At 37.5% G+C, this 22983-nt stretch overlaps 3 protein-coding genes across 3 annotated transcripts; 2 read left to right on the forward strand and 1 right to left on the reverse strand.

Moving 5' to 3' along the window:
• The first annotated feature begins 11238 nt into the window (after positions 1 to 11238).
• Positions 11239 to 13927, forward strand: LOC125212698 (probable acylpyruvase FAHD1, mitochondrial). The gene is made up of 7 exons (XM_048112937.1): positions 11239 to 11480; positions 11563 to 11728; positions 12282 to 12334; positions 12475 to 12537; positions 12861 to 12911; positions 13006 to 13123; positions 13490 to 13927. The coding sequence occupies exons 1-7, from the start codon at positions 11280 to 11282 to the stop codon at positions 13600 to 13602; spliced, it is 765 nt and encodes a 254-aa protein (XP_047968894.1). The 5' UTR covers positions 11239 to 11279; the 3' UTR covers positions 13603 to 13927.
• An 867-nt stretch (positions 13928 to 14794) lies between these two features.
• On the reverse strand, positions 14795 to 17054 carry LOC125205698 (pectinesterase-like). Its single transcript, XM_048104767.1, has 2 exons — positions 16399 to 17054; positions 14795 to 15546 (listed from the first exon to the last, which is right to left on the reverse strand). Exons 1-2 carry the CDS (start codon positions 16967 to 16969, stop codon positions 14849 to 14851), a joined length of 1269 nt encoding a protein of 422 aa, XP_047960724.1. The 5' UTR covers positions 16970 to 17054; the 3' UTR covers positions 14795 to 14848.
• A 714-nt stretch (positions 17055 to 17768) lies between these two features.
• Positions 17769 to 20997, forward strand: LOC125201902 (pectinesterase-like). Its single transcript, XM_048100228.1, has 2 exons — positions 17769 to 18747; positions 20049 to 20997. The coding sequence occupies exons 1-2, from the start codon at positions 17769 to 17771 to the stop codon at positions 20759 to 20761; spliced, it is 1692 nt and encodes a 563-aa protein (XP_047956185.1). The 3' UTR covers positions 20762 to 20997.
• Positions 20998 to 22983: the final 1986 nt, after the last annotated feature.

Consider the following 22983-nt stretch of genomic DNA (forward strand, 5'->3'; position numbering starts at 1 on the left):
TAATTTGGAAAGATTACAAATCTTGAATTATGTACTACTACATCTAATTGTAAAATGGCCTTTGAAATTTTTTTCTCTTTATTGTAATAATTCCCAGAAGTCCCATTAAACGTATATTCTTGTTTAATAATTTTAATTAATGTTATGTATTCCATTCGTCCCCGAAAAGTATGAACTATTTTTTTTTAGTCTGTCGTCCCTGATATGAATTTTCTAATGAGGTGAGACTCATTCCCCACTAACAATACTTTAAAAAAACTTTTCCTTTTGTTTCTCTCTTACTCTTTCAATTATATATTAAAACTCATTCCGAATCAAATGTTCACTCTTTAGGGACGAAGGGAGTATTTTTTTTTATATATATATTATCACTAAATAAACTTATCTTAAATATACTCATACTTATAATATGAAGTAAATATTTCTTAATTTCTTCTAATTTTAGTTTTAAAATTTAAACTTTCAACCTCCTTTATTCATATTCAAATTATTTTTAATTTTTAAAAATTTGGAATGTGACAAAAAAAAGTACACTCATTTCATTCCACCATAAGCGACTCGTATTCTTTTCTAGACGTCACAACTATCGTAAATCATTGTTTTCTTTAGTAAAATATAACATAATTATTCTTTTACTTTATATATCTAGTTGCTTTTGTACTTTAACTCTTTTTCTACTTTATTTATTTTTTCACTTAATTCTCTAAACATCATTTTCTTAAAATTTGTACCCAAGGGTTGCGATTAAGGGAGTATGTTGTTTTAAAAATATCCATGCTCGTATGAATTATTGATATTAAAATATATTTTTATAAAAATAATTAATATAATTAAAATATTTATTTATAATATAGTTCGACCCCACGAAATTTAATTTCTGGATCCGCCATTGACAGCAGACATGATGGTTGAAGAGTAAATCAATTGGAGGATGAGAACCTAATAGAAGCATCAATTAGATAGGATAATGTATTAATACATATTGAAAAAATTATTTGAAAGAAAATTCATAGTTGAGGTGCTAGGGAGGTGTTTCAGCCAGAGAGAATGAGATTAATTAGTGAGGAAAGCGTATGTAACGTCATGAACTTTCAATATAGTTTGGTTTTTTCCGTGAACTTTAAATGTTGCATGAAAAGTCATGAACTTTATCGGACAATGTAAATTTCTCATCCGATCCTGATAGATTTCCAACACAAACTTGTCCTACGTGGTGCGCTGGAGGCGTGACTTGGAATTCCTCTAATTCTGATTGTTTCTCTTCTATCTTTGCAATCTCTTACCCAGGATGTATCACAAACGACTTATCACAAACATACAAGTAGTATAAATGAAAACATACAAATCGAATTCCACAAATCAAATTCAGCATACAAATCGACATAAACATATGGATCGAATTCAGCATAATAGTAGCATTGGTTCCACAATTCAAACTTAACCCTAAATTTGTCATTTGTCAAGTCATGCCTCATCAACTCACAAAACAACAGTGTATAAAATCCTGTGTTGAAAAACAAATGTTTTGTTTTTAATGGGACGGAAGGAATATATAAAATAAGCTAAATAATTATACACATAGATTATCATCTCCCTTCCGGAGTAAAATAAAAGTCTATGTCTGTATCACATAAATAGGTGAACTTTGAATTCAAACATTTCTCCACGGACACAATTATTCCCCGTTTCGAAAAACTCATCTCCAATACTCCATCCGTCCCACAATAAGAGTCATGTTTTACCATTTCGGTCCGTCCCACAATAAGAGTCTTATTTCACTTTTACCATAAATGGTAAGTAGGCCTCACATTCTACCAACTTATTCTACTCACATTTTATTATAAAACTAATATATATAAATGAGATTCATATTCCACTAACTTATTCAACTCACTTTTGTTTACATTTCTTAAAACTCGTGCCATAACTAAATAGAACTCCTATTCCGGTACGGAGTGAGTATTATCCAGCATCCTATTTTTAATCAAAAATCACAAATCCTGAGCCACTAAAAAATCTGGAAAAATTGCATAGTAACAAACCTCCCAATTCTCGAATTCGGACTTGAACGGTAGTTGGAGCCGCCAGTTATCCAGCTGAAGTGGTTTGTGCGCAACGGCAAGCTCACAGTCCTCTCTGCCTTGTCCTCACCGTGATAGTGTTCCGCGGCGCCGGAAAAGGATCTCTCCGACATCCTCTGCTTGGATTGGCGGCATCTTAGGAGATGAAGCGGATAGCGAAGATGAGGCTTATGGCGAGGACGAGGAGGGCGAGGGGGGTGAGCAGCTCAGCTGCGAATTCTCCTACAGCTTCGCATTGATCACCGATGAGTGACGGCAACACCATCACCACGGCCACCACTGCTACGAGGACGGCGGCGTGGGGCGGACCTCGGCTGCCCTCTTGTGTCATTTTCGGTGGCTCTGTTTTTAGTGTGTTGTGTATGTGGAGTGGGTTGGCTGACGTGAAAACTAACAATAAATTGTGGAGCAACTATGAATTAAATTAGTCGTATAAAGATAATCAGCTTGCAACTTATGTGGCCATAACTTGACATCTCTTCAGTTTGACAAAGATTACTTGCTTAATCCACCAAATATTAAAAAATAGAAAAAATAGAAATAATGTTATTTCCATATTAGAGTTACCTCTGTCCCACATTAAATGTCACATTTTGTCATTCTCATAATAAGAGTCATATTTCACTTTTACCATAAATGGTAAGTAGACCACGCATTTCACCAACCATTTCTACTCACATTTTATTATAAACTAATATATATAAGTGAGACTCATACTCCATTAATTTATTCAACTCACTTTTCTTACATTTTTTAAAATCCGCGTCCACACTAAATATGACACTTAATGTGAGATGGGGGTAGTATTTCATGTTTAATGTAATTTTTAATTTGTTTTTAATGAAGTTTTATTATCGAGATGTATTTTATTTAATTGTAGAAATGAAATAGTGGGACTCCATAAATATTAAAGGGAAAGTATGGTTAAGGATGAATGGTTGGAAGTGTCGTCCTTTAAATTAGGGATTAGATAAAAAGTGGTGTAAGTTTCATGAATAATTAAAAGACATGAAGGGCGGCCGTTGTGGTGCCCTAAAATCATCTTTAAGAGCATTTCTAATGGGGAAAGGTAAATTGAGAAGGTATATTTCTCATTTACCTTAATGAACTTCAAGAGAAGAATGTAAAATTGAATGACAAACAAAAAATAACTAACTTTTTTGAAGAAGATGTAAACATACTTTTTAAAAATTGAAGAAGGTTTAATACCTTCTCAAATATCTCTTCTCTTGAAGAATGATTTTTATGAAATATGTATAATGTTTTCTCAAATACCTCTACGAGCATCTCCAAGAAGGAAATATAAATGAAGGATATATCATATATTTACCTTTTCAAAAAGTGAAATACTCTCTTCGTCCCAATAAATATGCAACATTTGCTTTTCGGCACAGGATTTTATGCAGTGGTGTTTTGTGAGTTAATGAATAGAGAGTAAAGTAAGAGAGAAGAAAAAAATAGAGAGAGTGTTGTTTCCATTTTAAGAAACGTTTTAAATTTATTAAGACAACCTAAAAAGGAAAACGTTTTATTTCTAATGGGACAGAAGGAGTATATACATTCTCAAAAAATAACCAACTCCAAATAAAAAAGTGTTAAAAAAAATATCTAAACATAAAACAGACATAAATAAACTAAATAAAATGATCGAAGCCTGTTCTACATGAAACCAATTCTTTGCTCTCTAATATTTAATCCCAAGCATTCAAACAAAGAACCGATGCACTATCTTAATCCCTCAAAACACAAATCTCTTTTCACTGTCTTCTTTTTTAGATTTGTATCTTTGATTTTTTTATTTTATTTTTGCTTGATATTGAAATGAATTACATGGCTTTGGGAGCAAAAGTGAATAAGGAAAGACTTTAATGGTTCTTATTGTTTTTTTTTTCTCAAAAATTTAAGGGTTGAAATTTAATGGTATTTTGTTTGTTGTTGGTTGATGGAATTAATTTCATAATCAACAACCAATTTCAAAATATGCTCAATTTTGTTGTTGAGATTTTGTTGGCTTATTTATATCCCGTCAACAAAAACAAAAACAGATTTTTCTTTTACCTTCTCTTTGATGGAGAGGTATGATGGGTTTACTGCAACGGAAGACACGAAAAACAAACAGATTCTTACGGATCTATTTAGGTGATTATGCATTCGATTCCAATTTCATGCAAATATTTTAGATCTATAGATAAACACATGCAAAAGGAAATTTGATGTAGATTCGTTTATTACCTCTTGATCCATTGAAGGATTGACGTTGCTAGCTGCAACTCTCAGTGGTCCTTGATTTATCGACCACGAATCTTCCACATTATTCCCACATCCTTAATTATTCATCCGTGTGGGTGATCTCAAAGAATCAATAAAAGTGAGATGAGATTTAGGAAATCCAACACAAAACGCGAGATCGTGTTGTCCCTTTGTGCAAGGGCATGAAAATCAAGGCAATGAGGGAGAGAGAGAGGCGCCGATTATGGCGGCTAGGGTTAGGGTTAGGAGTGTTGTCTTGTGTGTTATGTGTGCTAGAGTTTCCATGTCACTCACTGTTTATAAGAAGACTTGTTGAGCTAGAATGGGGATCCTTGGAGTGATTAGATATTGGGCTCACCCATTAGATAAATATCTAATTAAATCAATTAGCTCATGATTGAATATATTATCAATAGAATATTATTTTGTTCCACTAAATAATAATATTGGACTCCCATCTAAATCATCAAATTACGAATAACTTGGGTTCTATTTTATTTTATAATATTTCTCGCTTTTAAGATTACTTAATCCATCAATTTAATTCTTTTGTCTGTTATGTGACTTGAATAAAATTAATTATCCAAAGAGTTTTTCTAGTTTGAAACTCTATTTATTATTCATGGAATAAAATTCCAACTGCGTAGATTTCTGAATAATAAATTACTTTTTCAAACACATCTTGGAGATTTAATCACACCACACTGGGCATGCGAATTCTATGAAATAATATTCCAATACCTTCATGTTATTCAATTACTACCATCCAAGATATCATGTTTGAGTTACGAAAAACTCTCCTATGCGTCTGATTAAATAAACAATATTAATGTTAATTTCATAGACTAGAAAATACTAAAATTTCTGAAATATATCCTTTCGGTAGATAGCAATAAATAGTGGCGGAGCCAGAAATTTCATGATGGGGGGTCCAAAATTAAATTTAAAAAAATTTACATAAATTAAATTATAAGGTTCAAAATGTAAAGTTAAATGTAATTACATCATACATTTGTCTTCTATTCTTCATCTTCTGAAATTGCTGCATAATAGTTTCATTGGTAACTTTAACAAACACATCCTTTTCCATATAAGGAACTAAGCAATCATTCAACTGATGAAGAATTAACGGAAGTAAGTTTCTTGAAATAACGATCCATATACCTACAAAAATAGTCAACACTGATTAAGTTTGCAAAATATAAATCATACACAAAAAAGGATAAAGTTCATCTTATGCTTTACAACTAAAAGAATAAAGAGTAAACAAAATATACAATATGCTCAAATCTAAAATGTTGTTGTCACAAATCAAATAGTATAAAACTATTAATACATACACGTCAAATTAAAAATAGGGGTTAAAGAATTCCAACACAGAACCGCCGTAGCCATTGAATTACATAACCTATCTTCTTTCTTCCCATTTGAATTTTATGTGTACCAATTTAGAGCTTGAATATGATTATTTAGGTCTCAATTTATATAATTGTTGCAGCCAAACAAAAAACAACACATGCAGAAAAATCAATTGAATTATATTTGAGTTTTAAAATATACCTAGTTTTATATAACTAGATTTCAGATTACACTAAAGAAGGAGTAATTAAAAGGAAACGATTTGTAGAGTACTCCCTCCGTCCGCCATTAGGAGTCCCATTTATGGGCGGCACGGGTTTTAAGAAATGTTAAGAAAAGTGAGTGGAAAAAAGTTAGTGGAATAAGGGTCTCACTTGTATATATTAGTTTTAAATGAAATGTGAGAGGAATGAGTTAGTGGAAGGTGAGACCCTATTATCAGGTAAAAGTGAACCGGGACTCCTATTCGCCGACGGACTAAAATAGAAAAACGAGACTCATATTCGTGGATGGAGGGAGTATAATTTTGCTGAAATCTATCTTTAATATTATATATATTATAAATTATAATTAATGTGAAATTACTAAAATACCCCTAGGTTTTTTAAAAAATTAGTGGGGGGACCATGGGCCCCCCCCGGCCCAACCCTCCCTCCGCCCCTGGCAATAAAGAATACATTTCGTATTAGATCCTTTCAATGTTTTACCACGCCAGTGTTACTAATCTTTTCTTAGGTAAGAGAGAATTATCACAAACGCTGCAACCATACCAATAGGTAGCCAAACCAATCTATGTTGTGAATTTGTTTTTCTTCTTACTAGATCTGGTCAAATTCCCTACTGGAAAACCCATGTGGAATCATCAGATTTCTCTACTTTAACCTTCTTAGTAAGAATCCTTAGACTTGTTTATTATATTTCAATAAATAAATCATTATATAATATTATGTATTCTCATAATTAGGTGAACAAGTGGACGTGACGTTTCTCGTATACATGCAAAAGGTACGCTGGAAACATCTTTTAGTATACAAACCCCATCAAGATAAAGATACTCTCAAAGTGGAAAAATGTAAAATACTTTCTCATTTACTTTTCCCCTTAGAGATTGATTTTTCATTAAAAAAAAAGTCAATTTGGCATTTATCATACTTTACCTTCCCATTTGTCTCTTCCTTTTAGAACATCTCCAAAGGGAGAGATAAATGGAGAGGTAAAGTCATATAACTACCATATTTACCTTTTTTCATGAAAAATTATTCTCCAATGGGAGAGGTATTTGAGAAGGTATTACACATTTTTCCTATTTTAAAGATGTATCTTTACTTCTCCATTAATAAACATGTAAAATCTTATAACTACCATATTTGCCTTCTTTTCATGTAAATCCATTCTCCATGGGGGGAGGAATTTGAGAAGGTATATTTTTTAATACATTTGGTACTATTATGTTATTTTTAATAAATAATTTACTTTTCTATATACATTTTTCCTTTGGAATGTAATTCTTTTTTGAAAGGTATATTCCACTTTTTGAGAAGGTAAATAGATGATATACCTCTTTCAAATACCTTTTCTTGTTGGAGATGTTCTTAGAGCATTTCCAAGGGGCAAAGGTATATTGAGAAGGTATAATTTATATTTACCTTCTCAAAAAGGTTATTATACCATCTTAAAAAGTAATGGACTCCAAGGAAAGAAAGTAAATTGAAAAGACAAATAAAAATACTCCCTCCGTTTCTTAAAAATAGGGACATTTGAAACAGCACGGGTTTTAATGCAAAATTTGGTAAAGTAAGAGAGAAGGAGAGAAAAATTGGTAAAGTAAGAGAGAGAAATTTTTTTTGGTAAAGTAGGAGAAATGAAGAGAAAACGGTAATAGAATTAATGTTACCGGATTATGGGGCCCACTTAAAGTTGTTAATTGTAGTGGTATAAGTGGTAAATAAATTGATGTATAAGGGTGTAAAGATTTTTTAAAAGTGGAAAGTTTGAAAGTTGCTATTTTTAAGAAACGGACTAAAAAAGAAAGAGTTGCTATTTTTAAGAAATGGAGGGAGTAACTAACTTTTTACCTTTTCTACTAAAAAGAGGTAAAGATACCTTTTCAAAATGAAAGAAGGTATAATACATTCTCACATACCCTTTCTGTTTGAGCATGAAATTATATGAAGAAAAGGAAATATAGTATTTATTTTTCTTCACCTCTCCATTTATCCTTTCGCTTAGAGATGTTCTTAGAGATGCTCTAATAGTAAAGATAAATTGAGAATGTATATTTTTCGTTTAAATTTCTAAAAGGTAATTATATCTTCTAGAAAAAAAAACAAAAATAGGAAGGTAAATTCAAAAAGAAAAAAAAAACTAACTACTAACATTTTATCTTTTATGTTTTTAAGAGATACTCCCTCCGTCCGTCATTAGGAGTCCCAGTCACTTTTGCGCACCTGTTTTATAAAAATGATAAAAATTAGTTAAAGTAGAGAAATGGTAAAATAAGAGAGAGAATAACGTTGAGAAGACTCTTGTCAACATTATTCTCTTACTTACTTTATCATTTCTCTAAAACGGGTGCAAAAAAATGACAAAAACTCTTAATGACGGACGGAGGAAGTAATAAAAATGACGTCTCAAAATAATTTATTAACTTTAACCCTCTATTTAACTCGTCCGTTATTGATGATTTACTGTCTCCCCTTTATCCATCAAATATGTCATCCTTTATTGATGATTTACTATCTCCCTTTTATCCATCAAATATGTTAAAGTGAAGGGTCTAGAAATATTTGGCGAGCTAAAAACACTCTCATGTTTTCAATTTTTTCATTCGTTTTTTTTTCTTTATAAATTCTTGATAGTGTTGTCGATTGTAATGAAGAAGAAACAGGAAAAAAAAACAATAAGTTACGGTTTGATTGGATTATCTAGATAAAACACATCCTTAAGTTCTTGTACTTTGATTGTTTATTTCAATAGGTCTTTGTACAATTTTTTTGTTTTAGTAAGTCCTTGTACTTTTGTATTCGATATATTCCAATCCTTATTTGACAGAACCGTTAATTTCTCCGTTATGAAATAACACATCATATAATCAAACAATCAAATTTCTTTTAACGATTTGGAATCCTTTAGTTTTTTTTTTTTGTTTTTGTTTTTATTTTTGTCTTTTTTTTATATTTATGTTATGTTCATATTTCCCAACTAGGATATTAGGTGAAATATATTCAAATACTTCCTCCATTCCGCTTTAGGAGTTCCGGTTGATCAATTTTGGGCGTCCCGCTTTAGGAGTCCCGGTTGAGATAAATTAATAAAAAATACCTACAAAGTGTTAAAAGTGGGTCCCAACATCCACTACAACATTTATTTATTTGACACTCAATTAAAAGTGGGTCCCAACATACAGGGTCCCAACATACACTACAATATTTATTTATTACAAACTCAAACACTTTTTTCTTAAAACATGTGCCCGACTCAACCGAGACTACTACAACGGGACGGAGAGAGTAATTAATATATGATGTGTTATTTTATAACGGAAAAGTTAAGAGCATCCCCATCCGTGCTCTTAGCTAAGAGCACGGAGGTGGGCCCGGACCCACTTTTACTCCTTATCCTTAGCTAAGAGCACAACACCCACATCCGTGCTCTTAGCTAAGGACAAGCTCAAGGGTCCCACCATTCTATTATTCAATTTAAATACTCCAATTATTAAAAACATTTCTACATTATAAAAATACATTAAAAAATAAAAATTACATAATTAAAATCCTAAAAAATAAAAAATTATATAATTAAAATACTAAAAAATAAAAATACATAATTAAAATCCTAGAAAATAAAAAATACATAATTAAAATCCTAGAAATTAAAAATTACACACGTGGAAGACTAGTCCTCTATTGCCTCTTGAGACCCCATCATTGCCTCGGGAGTCATCCGAGACCCCAAGATCATTTGTTCATGGTGTTGCAAGTTGGAGTCAAGGCGGAGTCATCCGCGGTTGGCCGCCTTCTTCTTTTCCTTGCGGGCGAGCGAGCCTTAGCTCCGGCATGTTCGGGGTAGCCACATCATCGGAGACGCCGTCGGATAAGGCAACCGACCCGGACCATTTGCTGGAGGAGCTGGAGGAGGATGCTGCTATGCCGCCCCTATACTTCGGATGTTGGCGCCCCTCCTGCCAACAATCGAGGTACTTGAACGGTTTGAAATCCTCCCGTTGGTATGCCGCCAAGGCGGCGGTGATGATGTCGAGCTCGTTCGTGCCGCTCCCCACCGACCGCTCTTCCTGGAGGTAAATCCCCTGAAACTTCCCGATTGCCTCGTTGCATCTGAAGATGCAATTGCGAACCATACTATCATTGCGATATATGGTTCCCGTCGGCCGGGTTTCATTGTAGAGGCGAGTGATGCGCCACCAATAAGTTTCCCCGGTTTGGTTCGTGCCGACGTCCGGATCTTCGGAGACTGCCAAGTAGGCTTTGAACATCGCCATCATCTCACCCGGAGTGTACGGGGTGCGGGTGCCACGAACAGGAGGAGTAGGAACAGAAGTAGGAGTAGGAGTAGAGCTGGCTGCTCCCTCCCGATCCAGGTTCGGGTGCCCACCCGAACCCGGGGGCGTTTAGGTCGTGCAACGGGTAAGGACGGTAGCCACCCGGAGCTTGCGAACCTTGGGTTTGAGGAGGGGCCGTAAATTGAGTTTCCGGACTATATCCGGCCTCGGAGTCGAACCAATCGTGGTTCCAACCGCGATTGCCGGAGGGGTGATCGCCGGAGCCGGACATTGTGTAGTGTGGTGAGAATTTAGATGATAGAGTATGAGGAAAAAAGATGAGAGAATGTAGATGATGATAGAATAGATAATAGATGAGAATGTGATTTTTTTTGTGTTGGAGTGGGGGTATTTATAGATGAAAATGTGAATTTTGGGGAAAAAAATTGAAAAATAAATTAAAAGTGGGTAGAAAATGGATATATTTTTTTGGAAAGTGGGAAAATATATATTTTTTATTTAAAAACATTTTTTAAAATAAATTTTGAATTTTTTAAAAAATAAAAATAAAAAAATGAAATTATCAACGGCTATGCCGTTGGCCAATCAGAAGCTGCCACGTAATGGTGCTCAGCGGCACAGACGTGCTCTTAGCTAAGAGCAGCGCCGTGCCGCTGGCACGGACGGACGAGGCTCAGCGGCGGACGGACGGACGAGTACTCAGCGGCACGGACGGACGAGCAGCTGAGCTGCTACCGCTGCGGATGCTCTAACGATTCCATCAAATAAGGATTGGAAGAATATAAAAGTACAAAGACGGACCTATTGAAATAAACAATAAATGTACAAAGACCGGATGTGTTTTGTCGAATTATCTATCAATATTTATACATTAATTTCATTTCACCATACAAAAAATATAAATCCCACCTCATTTTTGGTCACGTTTTACAAATGTACTTTGACTGTATATTTTCACAAAATTTAAATTGAGAAACTTGGAAAATTTGTTTGCCACATTTAATTTAAATATTTTGAATTATTATTTCAAAATGGTACAATCTCCCCCATAGTGAGAGTAAGCCGTAAAAATGTGTGCTTCGATGGTGAGATTATCGCCGCCGTTGAGTCGCAGCACACTCTTTCGGAGTATTCAAACCACCAAAACAACACCATGTCACCGGAATATGTCCACGTCAGCCTCGGCGATTCCAACCGTCGGAACCAAAATCATCGGCGTCGGCCGCAACTACGCCGCGCACGCCAAGGAGTTCGGAAACGCTGTTCCTAAGGTCTTTTTTTCCTTTTTTTACAGATCTAGCTGCATTTTTTGTTTGAAATCATGCGTGATGCCATTTGGATGTTTGATTGAAGGAGCCGGTGCTGTTTCTGAAGCCGACGACGTCGTTTCTGGAGAACGGGGGTAAAATTGAGGTGCCTGAGCCGCTGGAGGCGCTGGATCATGAGGTCGAGCTGGCAGTTGTCATCAGTCAACGCGCCCGTGACGTGCCCGAGGTCACTGCCATGGACTACGTTGGAGGTATTGATAGATATTAATCTCATCAAATTCGAGTTTATTGTATGCTATAATTCCTGCTTCTCTAAAATGATCAATTTGGTGGTAATATGGAGGAATTAGATTGGAAGAAATGATCGCATGTGGCATTTTTCACATTGGAATTAGGATTTATGTTTGTACAGTTTTCTCTACCCATTTGCTCTGCACTCAATTACATGTCGTTTTCCAATTTTTGATGCACATTCTCTACCTTCCAACACACTATTAAGCAATCTGCATAGTCGAGTGATTTGGTTGGGTATCTGATTGGTATACTTGGTTAGATCACATGAGATGGCTATCTAAAGTAGAAATATTTGTGAATTGGGCTATGAATTTGTGAAACTATAGGTGGCTCCAGTTTCCATATGGAATTATGGATGATTCCCTCATTTTGTTCCTCCATTCTTTCTCGAATGTAGGGATCGATTAGGGAAAGCAGTATCCTGGGTTGATTTATGTTTTATCTTTCTTCATCATGACGTTCAGTAGTTATCTTATGATTCTGTTCTTCGCGCCGACACTTGTGTTTCAGGTTATGCTCTTGCTTTGGATATGACTGCTAGAGAGATCCAATCCGTTGCTAAGGTTTTAATATAATGTATTCCTCATAGAAACTGTCATTACATCTGTGGTTTTGTCTTCCTTTTTGGATTAAATTGCACAAGTGAGTTTTGTGTCCTTTTTAAGTGCATTTATATTTTTCACCATCTTCTTTTGCGCCAAAGTCTGCAGGTCTTCCGTGGTCTGCAGCTAAAGGGCAGGATACCTTCACCCCGATCAGCTCTATCGTAAGAACTCATCTTTATAAATTTGTCTTCCATTTCTTGATTTAAAAGTGCCATGTGCTTTCAGGTTGTACTGATATAATATCTGGATAGGAGCATACTGAATCAGATCCTTATGTCCACATATATTTTCCCTTTTCCCTTTTCCCTTTATGTTAGTTGTTTGATGGATTTTATTCCAAGCTGAACCAAATGTTGTAGTTTTGTTTCAAAGACTGGTTGCAAAAGAGTTTGTAGTTGAAGAATGAATTGTCTTTATGAGATTTATGAAGTTGTTTGTTGTAAAATGCTTTTCATTTAATTTTTTCAACACTGTATCTGCACAGTTGCCTAAATCCATGTTGCCAGACCCTCACAACGTAGAACTCTGGTTGAAGGTACTATTTTTTTTGCTGAGTACTATTAGTTCCTTATTCTTAAGACTAAACCTACCTCATTTCTATTGCTTCTAATTAAAACTTCTCTTTGTAGGTTGATGGACAAATTCGGCAAAAAGGATCAACGAGCGATATGATATTTAAGATCCCATTCTTGATTAGCCACATCAGCTCTCTCTTCACTCTTCTTGAAGGCGATGTCATATTGACAGGTTATGCTCATAACGTGAAACAGTTTGCTGTTTATTACTCCCTCCGTCCAACAAAAGATGTCACACTTGTGGGATGGCACAAGATTTTAGGAGGTTTTGTTTTGTGCGTTAGGTGGAAAGAAAAAATACAATATTTATATTATTGTGAGAGAGAACTTTTTCTAAAAATGGAAATATGATATCTTTAATGGGATAAACTAAAAAGGAAAGTGAGATATCTTTTATGGGACGGAGGAAGTATCACATAAATGTCCATATCCCATGTAAAATAATTATGTCTCGATGAAACTGTTAAATTCAGCATCTACTTAGGGATTCTTTACTTCAAGTGCTCGAAATCATGCGTATTATCGTATCCCTCTGCAGGTACTCCTAAAGGTGCAGGCCCTGTTAAGATAGGCCAAAGAATTGAAGCTGGAATAACTGACTTGTTGGACATTCATTTCGATGTTGAGAGACGCCGTAGAGTTATTCATTGATGAGCAAAATACATTCACTTCTGCAACAGTTAAAGACCTCATGTTGCATTTGCTCGTCTTATTCTCTGTGTCTCAAAATTTGACACACAAGAAAGCATGTCTTTTCCGACCATGGAATGAGAACTGCTTCTTTTTGAGGGCCTACAGACTACGTACAGAATAGATATTGAGATGTAAAATTTACACTATATAGTGAATGTTGCTGATATATTCATTAATGGATGTTGAGGCCTACAAGAGAGAGTTGATATTTCAACTATCGTAGACGTCCTTGTAAATTGTACTGAACTTTGCTAATCTATATCTTGGGCTCAAATTACTCCTATGACTAACTATTGTTAATTTATACTTTATTTGTTCCGCAGAAGTGGAGATATTTTTTTTGGCATGAGATTTAAGAAAAATTGTATTGAGTGAGTGAAGTAAAGAAAGAATAAAGTAAGAAATGAAAAAGGTAGAGGGATGAAGAGAAAATAAAGTACTCCATGAGATAGTAAAGTAAGTGATATGAAATGTGTTGACTTTACTAAAAAGTATTTCATCCGTCTCTGAAAATTTGTCACCTATTTCCTTTTATGTTCGTTCTTAAAAATTTGTCACCTTTCACTTATAGCATTTTTGGTAGTGGGCCTTACATTCCACTAACTCATTTACACTCTCATTTTATTATAAAAACTAATATATAAAAGTAGGACTCACATGCCACTAACTTTTTCAACAGACTTTCTATTATATTTCTTAAAACCCATGCTAGGTCAAATGGTGAATTATTATGGATGAATGGAGTAAATGATTCCACTACTATGGAACTCACCAAAATAACAAAATGCTTCCACTACTGTGTAACAGGAGGAGTATTTATATAGGAGTATTTTTCTGCATTAATGTCTTTAAAACTATTATAAAGGAATCAATAAGATTTTATAAAATAATAATAATAATTATTATTATTATAATTTCAAAGAAGAACTACTCGTGTTCAATAAATTACTATTCCACCATTCATTCATTCAAAAATTGATATTTTACTTATTTCTATTTTACGTGTTTTTCATAACCTTTCAGGTATTCGATCAAATTAAAAAGATTTAGAATTTGATTTTCATTTTTCACGATGTATCTTAGGGGCTATTTTTCCTTTTATCAATCACGTTTATCACTCCCGCCAAATACCTAATATTATTTTCGCATGGTTAAACAACGTATGTTAGAACTAACTATTCAATAACAAAAACAAGAATAAAAATTAAATCTCCTTTAAGTTAGGTTCGTATTGAACTCCAGATTTTTTAATCCACCCATCATCGACGTATATTACCGACCCGGTCCAAGTCTTCGCTATTTCCGAGGTGATTTTCCGTATACCCGGCCACGTAACTCGGTTCTTTGTCTCGGAACCGGGTCCCGTGTTCTCGTACTCGCCATAGTAACACGTGTTAAGGCCGAGCTTCCCGATCCATGTCGACCACCCGACCGGGTTGATGAAATTGCCAATTTCCGTGTGCATGATGATGGTCCGCGAGTACGGTTTCCACGGGTGGCCAAGGTACGACCGATCCGGCGGTTGCACTTCCAGAAGCGCCGGTTCGGCCGTTATGCGTCCGTTTTGGACGACGAAAACGCTGTTGCTATTGGAGTCGTTGCGGCCTTGTGCGAAAACCACGGACTCTCGGTTCGCACCGGGCGTACGGGCCACGAATGTGCAATTTTGGAAAAGGGCGAGTGCGTCTCCAAAGACGAAGTCGGTGGTGCCGGTGATGGTGCAGTTGCTATAGAATTGGCGGTATACGTCGGCACAAAGACTGTTTTGATACCCATCAACCTTAACGTTGTAAAATATTGCCCTATCGCCGGAGACGCGCAGTGCCAAAGCTTGATATCCATCGACGCCGGCCGTATTTTCAAATCCGATGTCCTTGGCTATGAAATCTTCTGAGTTTACATCTGCAAGAACAAGTGGAATCATTGAATTTTTTAAAATTAAATAGTACTCCCTTTATATGCACTCTCAAAGTTAGGCACTTATTTACATTTCCCGTCACACAACATTTCACTTTTATCATACTCCCTCCGTCCCCTAATATGTGTCTTACTTTGATCCGACACGAATTTTAAGAAATGTAATAGAAATTGAGTTGAAAAAGTTGGTGGAACATGATTCCTACTTTTATAAAACTAATATACTCCCTCCGTTCCATAGTAATGGAGGCAAAACTTTTCGGCACGGAGATTAAGAAAAATTGTGTTAGGTGAGTTAAGTAAAAGAGAGAATAAAGTGGAAAATGAAAAAGGTAGAGAGATGAAGATAGAAAAAAGTAAGAGAGAGTAAAGTAGGTGTGGAAAAATGTGTTGATTTTTACTAAAAAAGTGAAATGACTCCATTACTATGGAACGGACGGAAATGGAAAAACGCCCCTATTACTATGGAACGGAGGGAGTATATAACTAGACTCATATTTTACTAACTTTTTTAACTCACTTTCCATTATATTTTTTAAAACTTATGCCTGGGTCAAAATATGTCAAATTTTAATGGAACGAAGGGAGTAATCTATTTTCATTTTTGAGACTATCTCGGAACATATTACGTCTTATATGTTGCAAATTGTATAAACCATCTCTAATGGTAGTATAAAATTCAAAATAGAGTAGGTAAGTAGCTCTAACGGTACTTAACAATCAATTTTATTTTAGATTTTTGAGTAGAATATGCCCATATTTTGGTTTACCCTAAAACAAATCAAATTACTCTTTGAATTTTGTGAGTGAAAAATGTTTAATTAATAAACTAATTACCTAATGTAGCGGTGTAGAAGGTCGGAACACCACCGGCAAAGCTTTTATTTCCGGTGACTTTAGTCGTTTCAGGTCCGTCTCCGATCATCACAACTTTGTTCTTCCCCTTTGGAATCGACACATTCTCATTATAGACGCCGGCCTTGACATGGATCACAGTGGAATTCTCAGCGTCGCTCTTCACCGCCGCGACAGCCTCCGTGATGGTCCCGAACTGGCCGGTCCCGTCCTGCGCCACCAAAATATCCGGCGCCAGCGTGTCAATCTCCTGAGCCAGCCTCCTCTTCTCCTCCTCCGCCGCCGTCAGAAGCCTCCTGCTGCCGCCGAACATGTCGCCGAGGCTGCCAAGGTTGAACGAGCTGATCACCGTGGCGAGCTCCGTCACCATCGCCAGGCCATTGCTCGCCAGCTCCGTCGCCGTCTCCAGAAGCTTCTTCATCTTTTCACTAGTGTCTCCGGTCGTATTCTCGAACGCGTCCACGCACGTCTCCTGGTTCGTCACCACCGCGCTGAGCCACGTCCGGAGGTCGGCCACGAATGCGTCCGTCTTCATGTAGTCGAACTCCGCCATCTTCCCGACCGTCCGCCTCAGGTCCCCGGAGGCTCTATGTAAAACATCCTCACAAACTCTGAAAGCATCCTTGGTCGCGGGATCCCTCGCGGCCTCCTGGAGCAGCGTGGAGCTCTCGAGAGCCTCCTCGACGTTGGCCACGGTCACGTTGATGGCCCTCTCGATGAGCTGGCGCGTGTCCGTGGTGTTGGCGTCCGCGAGGCTCTCCTCGCACGTCTCCTTGTAGGCCGTCGGGGAGCAGATGGCCTGCACGGCCTTGGTCGAGGCGCTGATGCTGCGGCCGTTGCGCCCGGTCTCAGCGTCGCCTCCGCTCGTGGCTATGTCTATGCCGTCCTTGGAGGACCCCACCGCCACCGCGATCACTGCCGCCACTAAGAGGATGGCGGTTAGCCCCGCAACGGCCAGCTTTCTCTTAGATTCCTCCACTGGCATTTTATTTTATTATTTTTTCACATTATTTTGCCCTATAAGAGGTTGATGAAAAAATTGTGGATTACACATCAATTTATGTTGTGCCATTTCCTAACTTTTTGGAGGTTGTTGCTAAAACAACATTTTGTAGGGTCCGGAAAAAATAACAATAAAATTGACGTACAAGAGTCAAACATGGTTGACCTTACATAATTTTTGAATCACCAAGTATTTATTTATAGCCTACTCAAATGCGATCGATCTTCGCATATTTTCACCTATATTTTGGTTACTCTGCCCAAAAAAAAAAAAAAAAAAAAAAAAAAAAAAAAAAAAAAAAAAAAAAAAAAAAAAACATAGGAAAGTAAAATAGTTGATCAAACTATTTATGGGTGACTCAAAATCGAAAGTAGCCGTGTTTGCGGGCATAGCCGCCGTGCTGATGCTGGCTGCGGTGATCGCGGCGGCGGTGATCTTCTCAAGGAACAGTGAAGAAGAAAAGCATGAGTCGGGCAAGCCCGGCGTCACCTCGAAAGCGGTGAAGCTGGTGTGCTCCCCGACGGACTACAAGGAGACATGCGAGAAGACCCTCTCCGGCGCCAACACCACCGATCCGAAGAAGCTGATCGAGGCGGCTTTCGACGCCACCGTGGGCAGCATCAAGGAGGTGCTGAAGAGCTCCGCCCTGCTGAAGAAGGCCGCCACCGACCCGTCCACCAAGGGGGCCTTCGACGTCTGCGACGAGGTCCTAGAGAACGCGGTCGACGACCTCAGGAGCTCGATCCAGAAGGTCGAGTCCCTGGACGGCAGCAAGGCGAAGGCCTTCGTGGCCGACCTCCGGACGCGCCTGGCCGCGGTCGGGGACGATCAGGAGACGTGCATCGACGCCTTCGAGAACACCACCGGAGACACGGGCGAGAAGATGAAGGAATTGCTCAAAACCGCAAAGGAGATGGCGAGCAATGGGCTGGCGATGGTGACCGACCTCACCAAGATCATCGGATCGCTCCAGCTATCGAAGGTGCTTGGCAGCGGCGGGGGCGCGAGCGGGGCGCGGAAGCTCATGGCGGAGGAATACGTCGAGAGGAGGATTCAGCAGGTGGCGGAGATGAAGCCGACGATGGTGGTGGCCCAGGACGGGAGCGGCCAGTTTAAGACCATCGCGGATGCTATAAAAACGCTACCGCTGAAGAATAACGAGACGTTGATTGTGATATTGATTAAGGCTGGCGTGTATGCAGAGACGGTCAACCTCCCCAAGAAGGTTAATAAGGTCGTCTTGCTCGGAGAGGGCCCCACCAAGACGATTATCACCGGAAACTTGAATTTTGCGGCAGGTGTTAAGACCTACCACACCGCCACCGTCGGTTAGTATATTTATACTATTATCCATTTAACTCACAAAATTTGATTAAATTTTGAAATTGGGATATTAATTTATCAAGTCTTAATTTATCTCATTATTTATCCTATTCATATACGAATTGACATCTTTTAGTCCAAAGATATTGATCCCTAAAATCATAGACTTTGGTCAAGTTTTGATATTTTCACAAACTTTAAAATTAGTGCAAAATATTACAAACTTTGTAATTTGCTTAATTATTTCCCATGGCAGGTCAATCACCATATCCGATAAACTTACGTGCATATTTTATGATACTTGGCACCACTAAATCAACGTGGTTTCTTCATGACCTTTTCTTTTCTTTTTTTATCATACTCACATGAACTTAAAAAGTGGTCTAGAATATCATAACCATTTCGCGGTTGCCCATATAAAATAAGTTGTTCGCTGAGAAAATAACAAATAAAATGCAATATTTGTGATATTCTAGACCAATTCCAAAATTTCTGAGAAATACCAAAATTTGGCCAAATTACATAATTTACCAATATCCATTTATTAAAATACTTCGATTTAAACATCATCAAAAGACAACATTTAGTATATAAATGGGGCAACTGAAAAAAAGTAAAACTTTTTTGTTTTATATTTTGATTTCAAAAGTTACGAGAATGACCAATATCAAACTACAAATTATTATTCCATTAATCCACAGTGTTTGGTAATTTCTTTGTAAGTAGACACTATAATATGAGAATAAGATGTTCAAATTATTCATGAAATTTCTAGTATTACAGTACTCTCTCCATTTCTGAAAATTTGTTATTTATTTTTATTTTCGTCGATTCCTAAAAAAATTTGTCACCTTTCACTTTTATCATTTTCTAGCTACATTCCACTAATTTATTCTCACCTCTGTAACTGAGTCGTATTTCTTTTTAAGTTGTCCCACTATAATTGAGTCATTTCACTTTTTGGCAAAAAACAACACATATATTTTATTTTACTTTCCTCTCTCTTATTTTATTCTCTCTTTATCTCCCTACCCTTTTCATTTCCTACTTTATTATCTTTTTACTTTACTCACTTAACACAATTTACTATAATTTCCCTATTGAAAAGAAATGCTTCTACTACAAAGGAATGGAAAGAGTATATAAAAGTAGGAATCACATGCCACTAACTTTTTCAACCCATTTTTTTATTTTGTTTCTTAAACCTCGTACCGGGTCATTGCCAAGGAACGTAGGGAGTAAATCTAAAAAATGCACATGCATCGAAATTTCCTTGTATCCTAACATTATTAAACATGCATGGCAGCGGTGAATGCTGATGAATTCATTGCCAAGGACCTAACGATGGAGAACACTGCCGGGTCAGAAGGACACCAAGCGGTGGCGCTACGCGTCTCAGGGGACCAGGCAGTGCTCTTCAACGTCAATATATTCGGGTACCAAGACAGCCTCTACGCCCACAAATACCGTCAGTTCTACCGCGGGTGCACCATCTCTGGCACCGTCGACTTCGTCTTCGGTGATTCCCTCTCCATCTTCCAGGACTGCACCTTCGTGGTGCGAAAGCCCGGCCCGAACCAGGCTTGCATGGTGACCGCCCAGGGCCGCATTGACATCCGCAGCCCAGGCGGGTTCGTCCTCCAAAGTAGCCGCATCTCGGCCGAGCCAGAGCTCGTCTCCACCACGCCGCCTGTGAAGGTGTACCTCGGCCGGCCTTGGAAGGAGATGTCGAGGACAATCATCATGAACTCTGACATCGGGGGCTTCGTCGACCCCACTGGTTGGTCGATATGGGCCGGGAACTTCGCCCTCGATACTTGCTACTACGCGGAGTTCGAGAATGTGGGACCCGGTTCGGGCACCGCGTCTCGGGTCACATGGAAGGGTATCAAGCAGATCACACCACAGATTGCGGAGAGCTGGACCGGCGGCGTTGCCTATGGCGATGACTCTTGGATCAAGGCGACGGGAGTCCCTTATGTACCTACCATGATGAAACCTACCATGATCAAAGTTTAGGTGTATGTCTTGTAATGATTATAATCTGTTGGAGTTCCAAGTGTTGAAGTTCTAAGGAGTGTTGGTTGATGAACTTTAGAGTTCCAAGAATTAAACATTAATATTGTCTAGTTCCAATAGTAGTCTTGTTCCAAGACACAATTATTGTTGTATCTCAAGAGTCCCCAACACCCTTATAAACACATGAGTGTTGGGTATCATTTCCCAATCAATCAAATACGACAATCCTTTTATCACTACAATCATTTTATCATGGTATCAGAGTAGTGTCGATTCCGTCGATCAGTCATTAGCTCGACACCTTGTGCAGAAACTCAAATTGTGATTATATATGATCTAGTTACTCAATACAAGGCAGCAACAAACGTAGATGAGTTCTATGTTGAAAAATCCGAAAAAATTCCCCAACTCACAAGATGTTGGAATCAAATTCAACGGCAGCAGCTGCGCTATCAACGATGCCGACCAGTCGTTGCCCGTTGTCATCCGTCACCATCCACTGACCCCTCAGTCAAGTCACCATTGAGCAAGACGGTGACCTCTAGAGCAGCCACAACTCCATGTTTAACCTCTACTCCAGAACCATACAGTCGCCTCCGAGAGGCCGCCGGGAGAGAAGCAGAGTCTTCCACCACCGGGACTGAATCAGCCACTGCCCACGTTGGAAAAGGACATCCATCCCCCACAGAGGAAAAATTATCCGTTGCACAATAGCCGCTGTTGTCATGACCGCCACTGCTGTCACATATCGTCGTTGCAGTCAGATGCCATCATATGCTGAAACCGTCCTCAATTCCTACACAAAATCGCTGGTGGGAAACAAGAAGAGTTGGACTAGAAGAAGAATGGTGTGGCTGCTGGGATGCACTGGAGTCGATCTGTTGAAGCCTTGAAGGTAAAAGTAGTTCTGCTAAATACCAAATAATACCCCCAACATGTTGCAATTACAACCCCGAGAACTCCTAAATCGCGAATAGATCCCCACACTTATATATCTACACGAAATTTCCTAGTATCTCGTGAAAAATATGATAATGCCCCCAAAATTTTGTGTAAAAATCGTTTTTCAGCCTTAGAAGACGAGTCTGACATTTCTACTGCTTGCAATGCCAAAATAGGAAGTGTGTATATAGAGGTTGGATATTCGACTGTGAGGCAACCGATACTGTGACATATGTCATGTCGTACTTTGGTGAATTATCAAGGGCAAAATGAATATATGTATACTAAAAGATACTTCGAGCGTACACGCTTTTATACAACCAGCTTGTGCATGTATATGAGAAACGCCACGTCCACTTATTTACCTAATTATGAGAATAAATAATACTCCCTCTGTCCACAAAAAATAGGACACGTTGTGAATGACACGAGTTTTAATGTGGAATTGGTAAAGTAAAAGAGAAAAAAAGTAATAGAAAAGTAGTGTTAGTGGAATGTAGGGTCCCTATTATAAGTAAGAGAAAAGGTAAAAAAGTAAGAAAAAAAAGACAAAAAGTAAAAGAGAAGTAGTGTTAGTAGAATGTGGGGTCCATATAATAAGTAAGAGAAAAGTTCAAAAAAGTAAGAGAGAAGTTGTTGAAAATTTTCCTTTTTAAAATGTGCTCTGTTTTTCGTGGACAACCAAAAATGGCAAATGTGCTCTATTCTTCGGAGGGAGTATAATATAATGGTGTATTTATTGAAATATAAGTAAACAAGTCTGAGACATCTTACTAAGAAGGTTAAAGTAGGGGAATCTGATGATTTCTCATGGGTTCTCTAGTAGGGGACTTGACCATATCTAGTAAGAAGAAAAACGAGTTCACAACCTAAATTGGCATTGACTACCTATTGGTATGGTTGCAGTGTTTGTGATAATTGTCTCTTAGCTTGTAAGAGATTAGTAACACTGGTGTAGGAAAGCATTGAAAGGATCAAACACGAAACATATTCTTTATTGCTATTACTGAAAGAATATATTTCAGAAATTTTAGTATTTCTTAGTCTAGGAAAATAATATTGATATTTTTTATTTAATTAGACGCCACTTTGACTTATCAATATGTGAGAGTTTTTCGCAACTCAATCATGATATCTTGGGTGATAGTAATTGAATAACATGAAAATATCAAAATATTATTTCATGGAATTCGCGTGCCTAGTGTGGTATGATTAATCCCCAAGAGGTCTTAGAAAAAAAGAATTTATTATTCAGAAAACTGCACAGTTGGATTTTTATT

This window comes from Salvia hispanica, chromosome 1, assembly GCF_023119035.1.
Source record: "Salvia hispanica cultivar TCC Black 2014 chromosome 1, UniMelb_Shisp_WGS_1.0, whole genome shotgun sequence".
Lineage (NCBI taxonomy): Eukaryota > Viridiplantae > Streptophyta > Magnoliopsida > Lamiales > Lamiaceae > Salvia > Salvia hispanica.

Excerpts from the sequence above, each read along its gene's own strand:
- LOC125212698 (XM_048112937.1), top strand. The coding sequence starts at position 11,280 with ATGTGTGCTTCGATGGTGAGATTATCGCCGCCGTTGAGTCGCAGCACA. Across the intron at positions 11,481-11,562 it reads TCGGAAACGCTGTTCCTAAG|GAGCCGGTGCTGTTTCTGAA; the intron begins GTCTTTTTTTCC and ends GTTTGATTGAAG. Across the intron at positions 12,538-12,860 it reads TCACCCCGATCAGCTCTATC|TTGCCTAAATCCATGTTGCC; the intron begins GTAAGAACTCAT and ends GTATCTGCACAG.
- LOC125205698 (XM_048104767.1), bottom strand. The coding sequence starts at position 16,969 with ATGGCGGAGTTCGACTACATGAAGACGGACGCATTCGTGGCCGACCTC. Across the intron at positions 15,547-16,398 it reads CTTCTACACCGCTACATTAG|ATGTAAACTCAGAAGATTTC; the intron begins GTAATTAGTTTA and ends TTGTTCTTGCAG.
- LOC125201902 (XM_048100228.1), top strand. The coding sequence starts at position 17,769 with ATGGGTGACTCAAAATCGAAAGTAGCCGTGTTTGCGGGCATAGCCGCC. Across the intron at positions 18,748-20,048 it reads CTACCACACCGCCACCGTCG|CGGTGAATGCTGATGAATTC; the intron begins GTTAGTATATTT and ends CATGCATGGCAG.